This window comes from Plecotus auritus, assembly GCF_963455305.1.
Source record: "Plecotus auritus genome assembly, chromosome: 11".
NCBI lineage: Eukaryota > Metazoa > Chordata > Mammalia > Chiroptera > Vespertilionidae > Plecotus > Plecotus auritus.
The window spans coordinates 38309207-38326719 of NC_137777.1; the positions used below are offsets into that span (position 1 = coordinate 38309207).

At 40.1% G+C, this 17513-nt stretch overlaps 1 protein-coding gene across 3 annotated transcripts in view; it reads right to left on the bottom strand.

Moving 5' to 3' along the window:
* ARFGEF1 (ARF guanine nucleotide exchange factor 1) overlaps positions 1-17513 on the bottom strand; it is a 106984-nt gene that overhangs the window by 64265 nt on the left and 25206 nt on the right. For all 3 annotated transcript variants that reach the window (XR_013959302.1, XM_080646346.1, XM_080646345.1), the window contains exons 2-6: positions 8201-8231; positions 7540-7696; positions 6228-6374; positions 1861-2040; positions 1106-1379 (exon numbers count right to left, since the gene is read on the bottom strand). Coding sequence is in view for 2 of the 3 variants with exons in the window: in XM_080646346.1 (XP_080502472.1) it covers positions 1106-1379; positions 1861-2040; positions 6228-6374; positions 7540-7696; positions 8201-8231 (789 nt within the window). In the remaining variant the exon portion in view is untranslated. The remainder of the gene's footprint in view (positions 1-1105; positions 1380-1860; positions 2041-6227; positions 6375-7539; positions 7697-8200; positions 8232-17513) is intronic.

Below are 17513 nucleotides of genomic sequence, written 5' to 3' on the forward strand. Positions count from 1 at the left end.
AGGAAAATATAACATCCCAGCTTTATTAGCGATTAACCCTTTGAATCAGCCCCTTTATAAGCTCACAGTGAAAGTACAGGAAATTCTGACAAGGGCAGGCTAGGAAAATGTAAATTGTATAAGCAATATAGATTCACTATTAGCTTGGGTACTGTGAATGCATGCTTGGTTTATCAAAATTATCTCTTTGAAAATAAAGTACTATTGAAAATAGTAAAACATCTATTCATGCCAGTGCTGCCACTATTAGGGTATGGAAAAGATGTGGTTAAAAAAAAATTAAAAGCTTAAAATATATTACAGAAGTCTTTCCTCAAGGTGAAGTAAAAACACAGATTCAGACAAGCTGTAACTGAGCCCTAACCTTCTTAGTTCCACACACCACCCTGGAGAGGAACAGAAATTCCATCATTTTCTGATACCAACCTAAGGAGGAACAAAAGCAACAAGCAAACTCCCTGGCATTTTTATAGAATAGCTAGAGTTGAGGACAATGTTTAGAGGAAAAAATGACTTCATGTACTATTTTTAGACAAACAAACTTGTAAAATAAATACTTTTTGTAATCGTGTAACCTTTACCTTATAAATTTACTTAGAAAAACTGTAAGATAACATCTCAAAAAAAAATCTTCATGTCAGATGATTACTCAAAAATTTTCTTTTTATATTTAATTTCAGTACTTTCTGACCACATTTTCTAAATAATATAATCATTTCCTAAAATTTTCAGTCACATTCCAGAAAATCTTACTAAATGGGTCTCTTGTTTGCTGTAAAACTAATTTTAATAAGAAAACTGAAGTTCCTATATAACATGCTAAGAGATATTTATAACCTTTAGTAACACATACCTCCTCCAAAACAAGTCTATAAATTTTACTGCTCGTGAGATGCTAATAAATGCATAGTATCATTAACAGATGGCTTGTGGGTGAAGTGAAACTAACTTTTACCACCTAGGATAGAGAAAGTCCACAATTACCACCATGTGTCTGATACCTATGAACGCATACACCCTTTCCACATTTTTTACCAAAACGCATTCCTACACTCTTCCCTTTACCCACACACCACCCACCACAACCCCTTCTTAAAAAGATTACTTTCAGCTGCAGTTGCCTGATCAGCTTCAGTCTGTTCATTTTCTGCACTGGAAATATCAGATCCATTTTCAGGTTCTATGTCATCCTGAAGGCTTTTATCCACATCATTTGTATGGGGATCAAGGTCCCTTTCATGTTCTTGGGATATATGATCAGTCTGAGGTGGCAGATATCTAAGGTGAGGTGATTCAGGCTCATGATGGCTTACTGGAGACTGCAACAGATGATGATGATGCCGGTGCCTCTCTTTTTCCATTTGTTTGGCTTCCTGCAACTGGGAAGAAATAGAGTAATTTCTAATATTTGTAAAATAAGTTGTTTCAATTTTGGAGAAATAATGTTACACTGATTACAAATTACAGTCTATTAGAAACAAAGAACATTAAAAATAGTAAAACAAAAACAAGTAACAGTGGTCACTTCTTAAGGGGTACACAAGGACAGAGATGGAAGTCTTTCACTAACTACTAAGCCTGAATGCAATAAAAATATCAATTCATAAACAGTGCCATGAGGATGATGGCAAACACTATCACTCAAATTCTATTTGTGAACAATAAAAACATATTTTATCCAAAGTCAAGGCAGTAAACCTCAAAACAAAACAATACCACATATCTCCAGTAAATAGGACTGTACATGAAAGTCATACTTCTCTACAAATACACAAGACTTCGTTATACATTTCTGTACACTCTTTTCTGTTTGATGCTTGTGGTGTTCTATATAATCTCTCTCTCTTTTTAAATACTTACTGCTTGGTTTTCCATGCGTGCAAAGATCACATTTAGCATCTGAGTAAGAGTAGCTTTGGCTGTTGTCTGATTGATGAGATTTTTGCTTGCTAGATAAATATTGTAACATGTTCTCACAGCTTGCAGTACAGTTCCTTCATGAATTTCTATGTGTTGAGATGTTACTGCAGTAAGTAATGCCTTAAAAAAAAAAAACACCCACAAAGTTAAAGCAATTAAAGCAATTTTCTGCAACCAGAGTTTCAGCACAAAAATGTATCTTTATATTAAAATTAAAACTTTCAGGCACCATTATCATTGTCAGAATTTTCCGTATGCACTAACAAAATTTCTACCTACTTTGAATCATCAACTGTTAAAATATTTTGTTTTCCTCATACTGGCAATAAATAGTTCCTACATAATCTTCCCAAACCCAAAACACTAGAAAGCCATTCAATTTATTTGTTTCAACCCAAGTTTCACTTCAATACAATTTAGTTTATGAAAATGTACATTAAAACTCTGTCACTGTGAAGCACAGATATGCTTCAGGTATTATAGCTGCTGAATTAGAGTGTCAAGTTTGGAGGATATACAATGTGTCTTATTCACTTACAAATTTTTCCGAGATCTTTCTTATAGACTGGACTCAAACACACTGTTGTTATTGCTGATGATGTTTACAAAATGAGTTAAATAAAGCATTTAAAATAATACTAAAGTAAATCATCCAATAAAGTGAGTAACTTTATGTGAATTGTCTTACATCAGTTTACTAGCAATTTCTCAAAAGCAAAACTCATTCTTTTGTCCTTTTATGTTTTACAACAGCATTGAGTACATGCTAGATAAGCCATGACTGACTGACATGAAATTGCAAATGATAGGCCGAACAGTCTGGACAGCTTTTTACAATAAAGATATAATATGACTCATGAACTAAATACAGCTATGAAACTGAAAGACTCACAAGGGACTACATTCACACATGAAGGAACACTTTACACATGTAAGCAATTTCAAAAGTACAATTAGTACAAGACAATTTTATTGATATATAAACATACCACTACTACCATTAGTGGTAACATTAAGAATTCAGTATTTAGCCCTGGCCAGTGTGGCTCAGTGGTAGAATGTCGGCCCACAGACCGAAGAGTCTCAGGTTCGATTCCTGGTCAAGGGCATGTACCTGGGTTGTGGGTTCCTTCCCCAGGGCACGTGCGGGAGGCAACCAATCAATGTGTCTCTTTCACATCAAGGTCTCTCTCTCTCTCTCTCTCTCTCTCTCTCTCTCTCTCTCTCTCTCTCTCTTTCTACCTTTCCCTCTCCTTTTCTCTCTTTCTCCACCCCTTTTTCTTCTTCCCCCCTGCCCCCGACTCTCTCTGAAAAAGCAATGGAACAAATATCCTCAGTTGAGGATAAGCAAAAAGGAAGGAAAAAAAAGAATTCAATATTTATAACATACTAAAAACACAACTGAGTGATTTTCTTTTCTTTTAATTTAATAAATCTTTATTGTTCAGATTATTACAATTGTTTCTCCTTTTCCCCCCCATAGCTACCCTTCACCTGGTTCTCACCCCACCCTTTGCCCTTACCTCCCCCCACACTGTCCTCATCCATAGGTGTACGATTTTTGTCCGGTCTCTTCCCGTACCCCCCATACCTCTTTCCCCCCGAGAATTATCAGCCCACTCCCTTTCTATGCCCCTGATTCTATTATATTCACCAGTTTATTCTGTTCCTCAGATATTTAACTCACTTGATTTTTAGGTTCACTTGTTGATAGATATGTATTTGTTGTTCATAATTTTTCTCTTTACTTTTTTCTTCTTCCTCTTCTTAAAGAATACCTTTCAGCATTTCATATAATACTGGTTTGGTGGTGATGAACTCCTTTAGCTTTTTCTTATCTGTGAAGCTCTTTATCTGACCTTCCATTCTGAATAATAGCTTTGCTGGGTAGAGTAATCTTGGTTGTAGGTTCTTGCTATTCATCACTTTGAATATTTCTTGCCACTCCCGTCTGGCCTGCATAGTTTCTGTTGAGAAATCAGCTGACAGTCGTATGGGTGCTCCCTTGTAGGTAATTAACTGTTTTTCTCTTGCTGCTTTTAATATTCTTTGTCTTTTGCTCTTGGCATTTTAATTATGATGTGTCTTGGTGTGATCTCCTCTTTGGATTCCTTTTGTTTGGGGTTCTGTGCGCTTCCTGGACTTGTAAGTCTATTTCTTTCACTAGGTCGGGGAAGTTTTCTGTCATTATTTCTTTCAATAGGTTTTCAGTATCTTGCTCTCTCTCTTCTTCTGGCACCTCCATAATTCTGATGTTGGTACGCTTGAAGTTGTCCCAGAGGCTTCTTACACTATCTTCAACTTTTTGGATTCTTTTTTCCTTTTTTTGCTTTTCTGGTTGAGTGTTTTTTGCTTCTTTGTATTTCAAATCTTTGACTTGATTCTTGTGTTCCTCTAGTCTGCTGTTGGGTCTCTGTATAATATTTTTTATTTCAGTCAGTGTATGTTTAATTTCAGTTGGTCCTTTTTCATATCTTCGAGGGTCTCGTTATATTTATCGGCCTTTTCTAGGATATTCTTGAAAAGCCTTATAACCGTGGTTTTGAATTCTATATCCAGTCGTTTGTTTTCCTCCATTTCTTTCGTTTGTGATCTGTTTCTTTGTCGCCACATTTTCACTGCTCCCCTGAGTTCTAGGGTAGCTTTGTGGGCTAGGTTTCCTATATGGCCCAGTGGGTCAGCCTCCCCAGTTAACCTGAGGTGGACACTCTTGGTGCACCCCTTTGTGGACTGTGTGTACAGCCTTTTTGCAGTTAAGTCTTGATTGTTGTTGGTATCACTGGGAGGAATTGACCTGCAGGCCAGTTGGCTGTGAGGATCAGCTGTGTCTACTGGGAGAAGTTCGGTGCTGGAGACAGCCTTATAGGATTAGCCTTGCCAGATTGTAAAAGCCTCTGTGCTCAGCTTGGAAGGGGTGGAGTCTCAGGGCAGACCAGACAGTCTTGGCTTCCCGTCAGCCCTGCCCTTGCGCACGAGTCTCCAGACCTCTGCCTTCTGCGGTTCCCAAGTTTCCGCCTTACAGTCCAGATTTCCCCCGTAAGAAGAGTGAATCCCCAGGGGCTCGCACGGAACTGCGGTTCAGTGCAGTCAGAACTGGGGTTCAGTGCAGTCAGGAGCTTCCGACTCCCTTCCGCTAGGGATAGCCTGTGGTAACCTCCGCAGTCAGTCTTTGTGCACACTCGCGTCTCCAAACCCCTGCCGCTTGTGGCTCCCCTGAGTCTCCGAGTCTCTGTGTGCCTTTCTCTCTACTTACAGTCCAAACTCCCCCTGTATGAGCCTGGGCCCACAGGGTTTCGCCCGGGACTGGGGTTCAGTGCAGTCAGAACTGGGGTTCAGTGCAGTCGGGGGCTTCCTTCCCCCTCCCGCCAGAGAAAGCCAGCCAGGCACTCCGCCGCCCTTCCTCTCTGCGCGCGTGTCTCCGTGCCTCAGCTCTTTGCCGCTCCTTCTCCGTGAGATTTCCTCTTTCCTTCTAGTTGTAGAATTTCCACTCAGCCAGCTTTTCTGTGGTTCTGGATGGTGTCCGTTCTGTCTTTTAGTTGTAGTTTTGAGATTGTTGTGTGGGGCAGCAGTTTAGGTGCTTACCTATGCCACCATCTTCGTTTCTCCCTGAGTGATTTTCTTTAAGGAGTTTCATCAGCCAGGAATATAGCATAAACCCAGGACAGTGTTTAGCCGAGCAGGTTCAGCAGATGGATAGGTGCAAGGGAATCAGGAAAACTGATGAAGCATGGGTCTAGAACAGGGGTGGGCAAACTTTTTGACTCGAGGGCCACAATGGGTTCTTAAACTGGACCGGAGGGCCGGAACAAAAGCATGGATGGAGTGTTTGTGTGAACTAATATAAATTCAAAGTAAAGGAGCGGAGGGGAGAGCAAGAGAACTGGATAGAACAGCCGGATCCGGCCCGCGGGCCGTAGTTTGCCCACGGCTGGTCTAGAAGGAAGACTACAAGGGGTCAGGCAGTACAGAAGAAACTACAGGGGTCATGGGACGCTCACACGGAACTCTAAAGCTCAAAAGATGCAATATGTACAGTAAACATGACAGAAACTGAAACACTCTAGAAGATGCTGGGATCCCAAACCTAAACTGAGATCTTCAAAATAAAATATTTGAAAATATAGTCTTCTAAAGAACGCTTGGCATTCAACAACAAAATCCCCTGATAAAGGATCTAAAAAGCACCCAAATAACCTCTATTATACCTAGAAAGCACATAAAATTACCTTTCTAAATATTTTCCAAGGTAAAAGGCTTTTTAAAAATATAGATTAAAAATAACAAATTCACTTTATATAATTACTTACCTTTATTATTTGCAACTGAACTCCTTCGTCTGTTTGAGGACCTTGGAAACAGCCACAAATTGTTTCTATAATTCTATCAATTAATTTTTTGCCTGGTGTTGTACTATCTGGAGCATTGCCAGTCAAGTGCCCATAAGCAATAAGCTTCTGAAATGGAGAATGAAAATAAAGAATCTAATTAATATGTCTACTAATTAAATATACATTAAAATTACAATATATAATTGAATATATATTAAAATTATTACATAAATCATTAAGGCATAGTCAAAATCAAGGCTATACCAACTTTTCATGAAGAAAGCTTTATTAGCTATAAACGTGTGAAATTATTTACACTGCAATTACCATGAAAACATAACAATAACTACAACAAAACCATCAGGTGAAATTTTGAGAAAGCCAGCCTTAAAAGTTAGTTGTTTCTGATGAATTAGAATAGCTCACTGCTTCCTACCTAAACAGTATTAATACTGCTTTTGTGAAAGCTATCTTCACTCATTTAATGACCCAAAATCTCTTTCCAAATTAGATTTGTGAATAAGAAGAAAACCGAATTTCCATACATTGGCTACAATAAATCACAGATTTGTTCAATCATTATTATCAGTATAGCCATTGAAGAAAGGCCTCAGATATTATAGTTTTAATTTTTCAAGAAAAACAAGGTCACAAATCAAACTTATCCTTAACCTATCTTAAGAACAAATCAAAAGAATACTGTCTTTTCCACTGTTAAATAGGTATAAATAGGTATAATGAACCAACAGTGAAAACACCTGAAAAGAGCAGGACCTCTAAATCTGGAGGTTGTCTTACAAATATGTAAGGGAATCTGCATAAAACAGAATAAAAGATTTAAGAAAATTTCCTGACATAAGTGAAGGTCAGAGCTAAAGTCCAACAGAGAATATAAAAACTAAGCTGTCAATAGTAACCTATTGTCTTATATAAAATAGCAGGCATTTAGTAAAACCATTTGCAAATAATGATGCATGTATCATCAGCGGCAGGTTAAAAGTATGATTTTTGTATTTCACTGATGGAAAAAGAGAACAAATCAACACTTTCATTATTGATAACCTTAGTAAAGATTCTGTGATTCACTAAACTAATGATTTTTGTTACCCTTAAACTAAAAACATTTTTGCAACTACTACAGTCTCTCTTGAATATAAGCAACCATTTGGTTTCTTACCAAAAAGCATATTAAAAGCTATCATGGAAAATGTCTGAATTATCAATTGTGAGTAATGTTCAGAAACACATTCCAGTTGGAGATGGTTTTCAGCTAAAGCCATTTTATACATACCTGTAAACAATCTAGAGATGTATTAACTATGCGGGGACATCTGGACTGGCAGGCCAATTCAAAGGGTAAAAAGTACTTGTCTGCTTCGATAAAATTTGCCTTTGATTTCACTGGTGGAAGGGTGCTTGATCCAGCTTTTGCTTCTCCATGAGGAGGACTACAGAAAAAAAAAGGGTCTAAATAGAATGCTACATTTATCATATTGATGATAAACGCATATAAAAACACAGAATTTCAGTTCCAAAAGGAACCTTGCTAAACCAGTTTTCATCTTCCCTTATTATTTCACAAGGAAACCACACCCAGAAATTAAATGATTTGCTACAGATCAAAAACTAGTAGCCAGAGCTGTGACTAAATGCAAGAAAGTAAAGAAATCATTTACTTTAAATAATTAGTTAGGTTACTAAATATTTAGTATTCTTTCTAAAAGTCTAAGCAAAGACTTTAAAACGTGTCTTATGGTATTTCAGAAATTCCCTTATATATTTATAAGTATGACTACAATTTTTTTCTTAAAAACCGTTTTAAAAATTGATTTTATTTTAAAGATCACATGGAAAAATTTGCAACACTAAAATATAGATAACTTTATTATTATTTTGGCCACGACTGACAAGTTTGCAAATTATTTTTACTGAAAAAAAGAAACCCCACTAACCTCTGTTTTTCAGTCTCCACTTTGATTTCCTCTGTGGGTGGGGGAAAAAGCATACATTAGAAAACTTGACAACAGAACAACGATCATTAAGTAATCTGATTACAAGTTATATAAACTAATTTTTAATTTCTGTAACAAACTGGGAAGCATACAAATTCAAAAAACAAATACTAAAATTCTATTGCAGCTAAATGCATTAATTTACACAAATTAATTTTATGAAACGATGCAAAAAAAAAATACATTAACAAGAATGTTATAATTGCAGATTTAATTCCCAAAGCATTTCCTTTTCTCAAAGTTGTGTGTGTGTGTGTGTGTTTTGGTCAAGGAACTATTTATATTAACCAGAAGCATTAATATTAAGAACAGAATATTATGTATGCTGTATTCAAGTCATAGAATATAAGGCACAGGTTGGGTGAGGGAAAAGAACCTCAATGCACCGCTCTTGTGACGACCTCAAGGAGATTATCAGGAGAAATCTGTAACTTCCTGACCATGTACAAATGATATTTAACCATTTTTTCTACTTATGACTATACAAGACACTGTAAAATACATATATCTAATTTAATGGAAAAATTTCCCTTCAGTGTTTATAAGGGGTCAGAAAAGGCCATGCAACTCCTACTTCAATTTCTTAGAATGCTGGGTCTCCAGACACCCACTTTTGGAACCCAATGGCCCTGATGTGAGAAGCACCAAGCCACATGGAGACCACATGTAAGTGGTTCAGTCAACAATCCCAGCTGAGCCCAGCTTTCAAGTCATCACAGCCCAGGAGGCAGATATGTGAGTGAATGAAGAAACCTCCAGAGGATTCCAGTTCCTAGACATTCACACCTCCAGTCACCTGAGTCTTCCTAGCTAAGGCCCCAGACACTGGAACAGCAACATGCTCCATATGAATTCCTGACACACAGAACCTGTGAGCATAATAAAATGATCACTGTGTTACACCACTATCTCCTAGGTGGCTTATTAACCAGCAATAAACAATTGGAACAGAAAGAGTTAAGGAGGCATGAGGAGGTTTGAAATAACATGCTGGCAAATGGGAGAGAGATGAGATATGAGAAGCACAAAAGCACTGCCAGGAACATGAAAAGTTAGTCTCATGTTCTACCAGCCTGGATAAGGAAACTGTTAGACCCCCAGAGCAAGGATGATGGGCCAGGTACACAAAGTCACCAGGGCAGAAAGCCCTGGATGCCTAGCAAGGGGCAAAACAAGAAACTCCTCCCAGGGTAACCTATCCTCCCCACTCCCAGCATATCACTGGTCATGTGGCTTGGACCTGTGACCTTTCATATCGCTGGTCAGGCGGTTTAGACCCCCCTGACCTTCTCCTCCCTAAAGACAACATCTAGGCCTCAGCTGTATTTCAGCTCCAGGCCCAGAAAAGCAGCAAAAACAGACAAATGGCACCATGGCTGCCTCAGGACCAGCTACAATGAGTAATGACCCCTTGGCACTGACCAATCAGTGGAGACCAGGACCTTGAAAGCGCACACCTGGAAAGCTGGTGAATGTTCTATTAAGACTCCCCTGAGACTTCCCCTAAGATTTCCACCTGTAATAAAGAGATAAATAGGCTCAGGACAAAAACCCATTGTGCATTCTCCCTCCAAGGAGCACACCCATGTCATTGCCCCGCAGGTATGTATCACCCAATCTCTAAGGGGCCTGAAGAGACTTGCAACCAGAGGAGCAATGGGCAGCAGGCAGCTTGTCCTGGGCTAACAACCTGAACCTGTGTAGCCCTTCCCTTTGGATATCCCCACCTCCCATCTCCTTTTCTTTAAATAAATTCAATTTTTTTTCAGTCACCGTCTGAGATGGCTACTTAGCCTGCCCGTGCAGCACCTAATTTAAACTTTCAGAAACAAGATGGTTAAGAAGTATTGTGCTTCACTGCACCAAAAAAATTAAGATACCTAGGAATAAACTTAACTAAGGAGGTAAAAGGCCTGCACTCAGAAAACTACAGGACGTTGAAAAAAGAGATAAAGATATAAACAAATGGAAGGATATACCATGTTCGCAGATTGATAGAATCAACATCATTAAAATGTCCATACTACTCAAAGCAATTTATATTTAATGCAATCCCCATTAAAATGCCAATGGTATATTTCACAGACCTAGAACAAACTCTCAAAAAATTTATATGGAATAAATAAAGATCCTGAATAGCCATAGCAATCCTGAGAAAGAATAACAAAGTTGGAGGGCTCACAATACCAGATATCTAGCTGTATTACAAAGCCACTGTTCTCAAAATTGCCTGGTACTGGCACAAGAAAGACATACTAGTATAGACCAATGGAACAGAACAGAGAACCCAGAAATCGACGCAAGTCATTATGCTCAATTAATATTTGACAAAGGAGGTAAGAGCCATACAATGGAGTCAAGACAGTCTCTTCAATAAATGGTGTTGGGAAAATTGGACAGATACATGCAAAAAAATGAAACTAGACCACCAACTTACACCATACACAAAAATAAACTAAAAATGGATAAAGGACTTAAGTTTAAAACGGGAAACCATAAAAATCTTAGAAGAATCCATAGGCAGCAAAATATCAGACATATCTCATAATAATATCTTTACTGATACATCTCCTTGGACAATGGAAACTAAAGAGAAAATAAACAAATGGGACTACATCAAAATGAAAAGCGTCTGCACAGCAAAAGAAGCCATCTACAAAACAAGAGAGCCCACTGCATGGGTGAACATATTTAACAATGTTACATCCAACAAGGGTTTAATCTCCAAAATTCATAGGGAACTTACACACTTTAACAAAAGGAAGATAAACAATCCAATTAAAAAATGGACAAAGGACCAAAATAGAACCTTTCGAAAGTGGACATATACAGAAGACCAAGAGACATATGAAAAAATGCTCAAAGTCACTAATCATCTGAGAGATGCAAATCAAAACGACAATGAGGTACCATCTCCCATCTGTCAGAATGGCTATCAATCAACAAACAAGTGCTGGCGAGGATGCATAGAAAAAGGAACTCTCAAGCACTGCTGCTGGGAATGCAGACTGGTGCAGCCACTGTGGAAAACAGTATGGCATTTCCTCAAAAAATTAAAAATGGAACTCCCATTTCACCCAGTAAGCCCACTTCTAGGAATATATCCCAAGAAATCAGAAACACCAATCAGAAAGGATATATGCACCCCTATGGTTCACAGCAGCACAATTTATAACAGCTAAGATTTGGAAACAGCCTACGTGCCCATCAGCAGATAAGTGGATTAAAAAATGGTGGTACATCTACACAATGGAATGCTTACTGATTTTAGAGAGATCGAGAGAGAGTGAGAGAGAGTGAGAGAAAGAGAGACAGAAAGGCATCCTCAAGAAATTAAAAATAGAACTACCATATATGATCTAGCAATACTTCTGGGTATACAGTATATGCAAAGGAAACAAAATCATTATCTCGGAGAGAGATTTGTACTTTCATGTTCATATTATCCAAGATAAACAAATGATCTAAGTGTCCATCAACAGATTAATGGAGACCTAGCCGGTTTGGCTCAGTTGGACAGAGCGTCAGCCTGTGGACTGAAGGGTCCTGGGTTCAATTCTGGTCAAGGGCACATGCCCGGGTTGCAGGGCTCAATCCCCAGCAGGGGGCAATCAGGAGGCAGCCGATCAATGTTCTTCTCTCATCACTGATTTTTCTCTCTCTCCCTCTCCCTTCCTCTCTGAAAGCAATAAAACTATATTTTTAAAAAAACCAAAAAACACAAGAGGGAAAAAAAATGGCGACGGAATAGACAGATGTGTCCCGAGCCTTGTCCCGGAGCAGATAGAAAGAGCCGCTGAGGGTCTCACAGGGAGTGTTTGTTGGTGAGTTAAGGGACAGCTACACTCTAGGAGAAGGTGGGGGACTGCTGGACGGGGTTCCCCTGAGTAGGCAGCCCCCACAGCTGCTGGGTCCCCTCCCGGAGCCACTGGCTCGGACGCAGAGACCGCGCCATCTTGAAAGGGAAAGTGGATGTTATCGGAAGCCTGAAAATCTGCAACTATGGCACCCACCGAACAGCTGCGAACCCCAGAACACCGGTCCCCAATTGGTGCAAACATGCGGATTCAAGTCAGATTTCGCCTGGGATAAGGTGAGGTCTCTGGTCCCAGCAGTACAGAGAAGCGTGCGCACTGTGGGAGCTGGAGGACCGGGGGACGTCTGCACCTAGAAGAATCCGTGGCTGTTGGGGCTGGCGTGATCCGTGAATGTGGAAGGGGATCCTGAGAGCTACTAACAGAGGGGATCTCTAAAAAGCAACCCATTTTGATCTGGCGCAGGACAGCCTAGAAGTTTTAAAAGTGTGCCAGCTGCTTGGATTCAAGGGGGAAGAAAGGACTGTGCAGACTTGCGCGCAGCCCCAGAGTTTGCACACTTGCTCTTTTTCCTCTTTATATCCTTGCTTCTGATTACTAAGCCCAATATATAGGATCACCCAGTTGGGGACACCCTAGGAGACTGCAGGGGAAAGTTGTTTTTCTGGAACCTGGGGATCAGAGCGGGGAGTGACTGTCGGAGAACCAGCTCTGGGGCAGCCCACTCCCACAAACTGGTATTGAGTGCCACAGGGAAAGCAGGATCTAAGCACAGGCTAGAGAGGACCTATAGGCACGGAGGTCAATCCAGAAACACTGCCACCCAGGGGTTGAATGACAAATTGACTGTTGTGTAATCACAAATAAAAGAATACAAGAAAATAAGACACACTGCCTGCTTAAAAATCAGGACTGGCTTACAACACTGAGGAGCAGTGGAACGCAGGAAACTGCAATACTGTCCTGATTGAGAAACAGGCCTGCCAAACAGAAAAATAGAGGAAGTGAATGACCTTCACTACTGCACATTTATTTTTATTTTTATTTTTTTAATCTTTTACTTAAGAAACTAATTTTTTTCTTTTTCCTCACTTGATTTTACCTTTTTAATCATTACATTTTTAATTATTACATTTCAATCAGTATTATTACTACTACTATTTTACCTTTTTTAAAAAAGTGTCATTTTATTTTCTCTTTACTTTGGGATTAGTGTTCTACCTTTTATTTTCATCTTTCCTTTAGCATCATTTTACTCTATCTCATCTCTCCCTTTATGCCATCACTCTCTTCCTAACTTTTCCCCTTTTGTTGTCCTGTTTCTCTTACCCTTTTCCTGCTTTAGATTTTCTTTATTCTTTCTTTTTACCCCCTGTTAAAATTTCACCCTACTTATATATCTAATTTCCAATCACCTGCTCCAAGTCCATACAAATCGGATCCAGCAGTACATCAGAAAGATCACACACCATGACCAAGTAGGATTTATCCCAGGAATGCAAGGATGGTACAATATACACAAATAAATAAACGTGATACATTACATAAACAAATTGAGAGATAAAAATCACATAGTCATATCAATTGATGCAGAAAAAGCATTTGACAAAATCCTACACCCTTTCTTGATAAAAACTCTCAACAAGGTGGGAATAGAAGGATCATACCTCAACACAATAAAAGCTATATATGATAAACCCACAGCTAACATCATACTCAATGGGCAAAAACTAAAATCATTTTCCCTAAGAACAGGAACAAGACAGGGATGCCCACTCTCACCACTCCTGTTCGACATAGTATTGGAAGTATTAGCCATTGCAATTAGACAAGAAGAAGAAATAAAAGTAGCATCCAAATTGGAAAAGAAGAAGTAAAGCTGTCCTTATTTGCAGATGACATGATATTGTACATAAAAAACCCGAAAGACTCCATCAAAAAACTAACAGACTTAATAAATGAATTCGGCAATGTAGCAGGATACAAAATTAACGCCAAGAAATCTATGGCATTTCTATACACCAATAGTGAACTTACAGAAAGAGAGACTAAAAAAGCAATCCCATTTACCATCGCACCAAAAAAATTAAGATACTTAGGAATAAACCTAACCAAGGAGGTAAAAGACCTATATGTGGAAAACTATAGGACACTGAAAAAAGAGATAGAGGAAGATGTAAACAGATGGAAGAACATACCATGTTCATGGATTGGTAGAATCAACATCATTAAAATGTCCATACTACCCAAAGCAATCTATAGATTCAATGCACTCCCCATTAAAATACCAACGGCATATTTCACAGACCTAGAAAGAACTCTCCAAAAATTCATCTGGAATAAAAAAGACCCCGAATAGCCACAGCAATCCTGAGAAAGAAGAATAAAGTAGGAGGAATCTCAATACCAGATTTCAAGCTGTATTACAAAGCCACTGTTCTCAAAACAGCCTGGTACTGGCACAAGAACAGACATATAGATCAATGGAATAGAATAGAGAACCCAGAAATCGACCCAAATCACTACACTCAATTAATATTTGACAAAGGAGGCATGAACATACAATGGAGTCAAGACAGTCTCTTCAATAAATGGCGTTGGGAAAATTGGACAGATACATGCAAAAAAATGAAACTAGATCACCAACTTACACCATACACAAAAATAAACTCAAAATGGATACAGGACTTAAATATAAGACGGGAAACCATAAAAATACTAGAGGAATCCACAGGCAGCAAAATCTCAGACATATGCTGAAAGAACTTCTTCACTGATACTGCCCCTAGGGCAACAGAAGCCAAAGAGAAAATAAACAAATGGGACTACATCAAAATAAAAAGCTTTTGCACAGCAAGAGAAACCATCAACAAAACAACAAGAAACCCCGCTGTATGGGAGAACGTATTTGCAAATGTTATCACTGATAAAGGTTTAATCCCCAACATCTACAGACAGCTTATACAACTTAATAAAAGGAAGATAAATGATCCAATAACAAAATGGGCAACGGACCTAAATAGAATCTTTTCAAAAGAAGACAGAAGGAAGGCCAAGAGACATATGAAAACATGCTCAAAGTCACTAATTATCCGAGAGATGCAAATCAGAAGGACAATACGGTACCATCTCACACCTGTCAGAATGGCAATCATCAACAAATCAATGAACGACAAGTGCTGGCGAGGATGTGGATAAAAAGGAACCCTCGTGCACTGCTGGTGGGAATGCAGACTGGTGCAGCCACTGTGGAGAACAGTATGGAGTTTCCTCAAAAAACTAAAAATGGAGCTCCCATTTGACCCAGTAATCCCACTTCTAGGAATATATCCCAAGAAACTAGAGACACCAATCAGAAAGGATATATGCACCCCTATGTTCATAGCAGCACAATTCACCTTAGCTAAGATTTGGAAACAGCCTAAATGCCCATCAGCAGATGAGTGGATTAGAAAACCATGGTACATCAAAAAAAAAACCAAGATGGCGGCATAGGTAAACACCTAAACTGCTGCCTCGCACAACAATTTCAAAACTACAACTAAAAGACAGAACGGACACCATCCAGAACCACAGGAAAGCTGACTGAGTGAAAATTCTACAACTAGAAGGATAGAGAAAAGCTCACAGAGAATTGGAGGTACGGCAAAGGGTCTTTGTGCGCGCGGAGAGGAAGGGCGGCTGAGAGCCTGGCTGACTTTCTCTGGCGGAAGGGGGAAGGGAGCCCCCGACCGCACTGAACCCCAGTTCTGACTGCACTGAACCCCTGTTCCGGGCGAGCCCCTGGGGACCCACGCTCTTGTGGGGGGAGTCTGGACTCTCAGGCGGACACTCGGGAGCCGGGGAAGGCGGAGGACTGAAAGTCCTCTCGCGCCAGTGCGCACAAAGCCTGCGGAGGCTGCCACAGGCTTTCCCTAGCGGAAGGGAGTGAGAGGCTCCTGACGGCACTGAACCTCAGTTCTGACTGAAGTGAGCCCCAGTTCTGACTGCAGTGAACCCCAGTTCCAGGCGAGCCCCTGGGGACCCACGCTCTTGTGGGGGGAGTCTGGACTCTCGGGCGGAGACTCAGGAGCCGGGGAAGGCGGAGGACTGAAAGTCCGCTCGCGCCAGTGCGCACAAAGGCTGCGGAGGCTGCCACAGGCTTTCCCTAGCGGAAGGGAGTGAGAGGCTCCTGACGGCACTGAACCTCAGTTCTGACTGAAGTGAGCCCCAGTTCTGACTGCAGTGAACCCCAGTTCCAGGCGAGCCCCTGGGGACCCACACTCTTGTGGGGGGAGTCTGGACTCTCGGGCGGAGAATCGGGAGCCGGGAAGGCAGAGGACTGAAGGCACACACGTGCGCGCAAGGGCAACGCTGACGGGAAGCCAAGACTGAGACCCCACCCCATCCAAGCTGAGCACAGAGGCTATTGCAATTTGGCAAGTCTAATCCTATTAGGCTGTCTCCAGCACCGGACTTCTCCCAGCATAGACACAGCTGATCCTTACAGCCAACTGGCCTGGAGGTCAATTCTTCCCAGTGAGACCAACAATAAAGACTTAATTACAACAAGGCTGTACACACAGTCCACAAAGGTGTGCACCAAGAGTGTCCACCTCAGGTTAACTGGGGAGGCAGACCCACTGGGCCAAATTGGAAACCTAGCACACAAATCTACCAACTCAGGGAAGCAGTGAAAATGCGGCGTCTAAGAATCAGATCACAAACAAAAGAAATGGAGGAAAACAAACGACTGGATATAGAATTCAAAACCACGGTTATAAGGCTTTTTAAGAATATCCTAGAAAAGGCCGATAAATATAACGAGACCCTCGAAGAGATGAAAAAGGACCAACTAGAAATTAAACATACACTGACTGAAATAAAAAATATTATACAGAGACCCAAAAACAGACAAGAGGAACACAAAAATCAAGTCAAAGAATTGAAATACAAAGAAGCAAAAAACACTCAACCGAAAAAGCAAAAAGCAAAAAAAAAAATCCAAAAAGTTGAAGATAATGTAAGAAGACTCTGGGACAACTTCAAGCGTACCAACATCAGAATTATGGGGGTGCCAGAAGAAGAGAGAGAGCAAGATACTGAAAACCTATTTGAAGAAATAATGACAGAAAACTTCCCCCACCTGGTGAAAGAAATAGACTTACAAGTCCAGGAAACCCACAGAACCCCAAACAAAAGGAATCCAAAGAGGACTACACCAAGACACATCATAATTAAAATGCCAAGAGCAAAAGACAAAGAGAGAATATTAAAAGCAGCAAGAGAAAAACAGTTAGTTACCTACAAGGGAGCACCCATACGACTGTCAGCTGACTTTTCAATAGAAACTATGCAGGCCAGACGGGAGTGGCAAGAAATTTTCAATGTGATGAATAGCAAGAACCTACAACCAAGATTACTCTACCCAGCAAAGCTATCATTCAGAATTGAAGGGC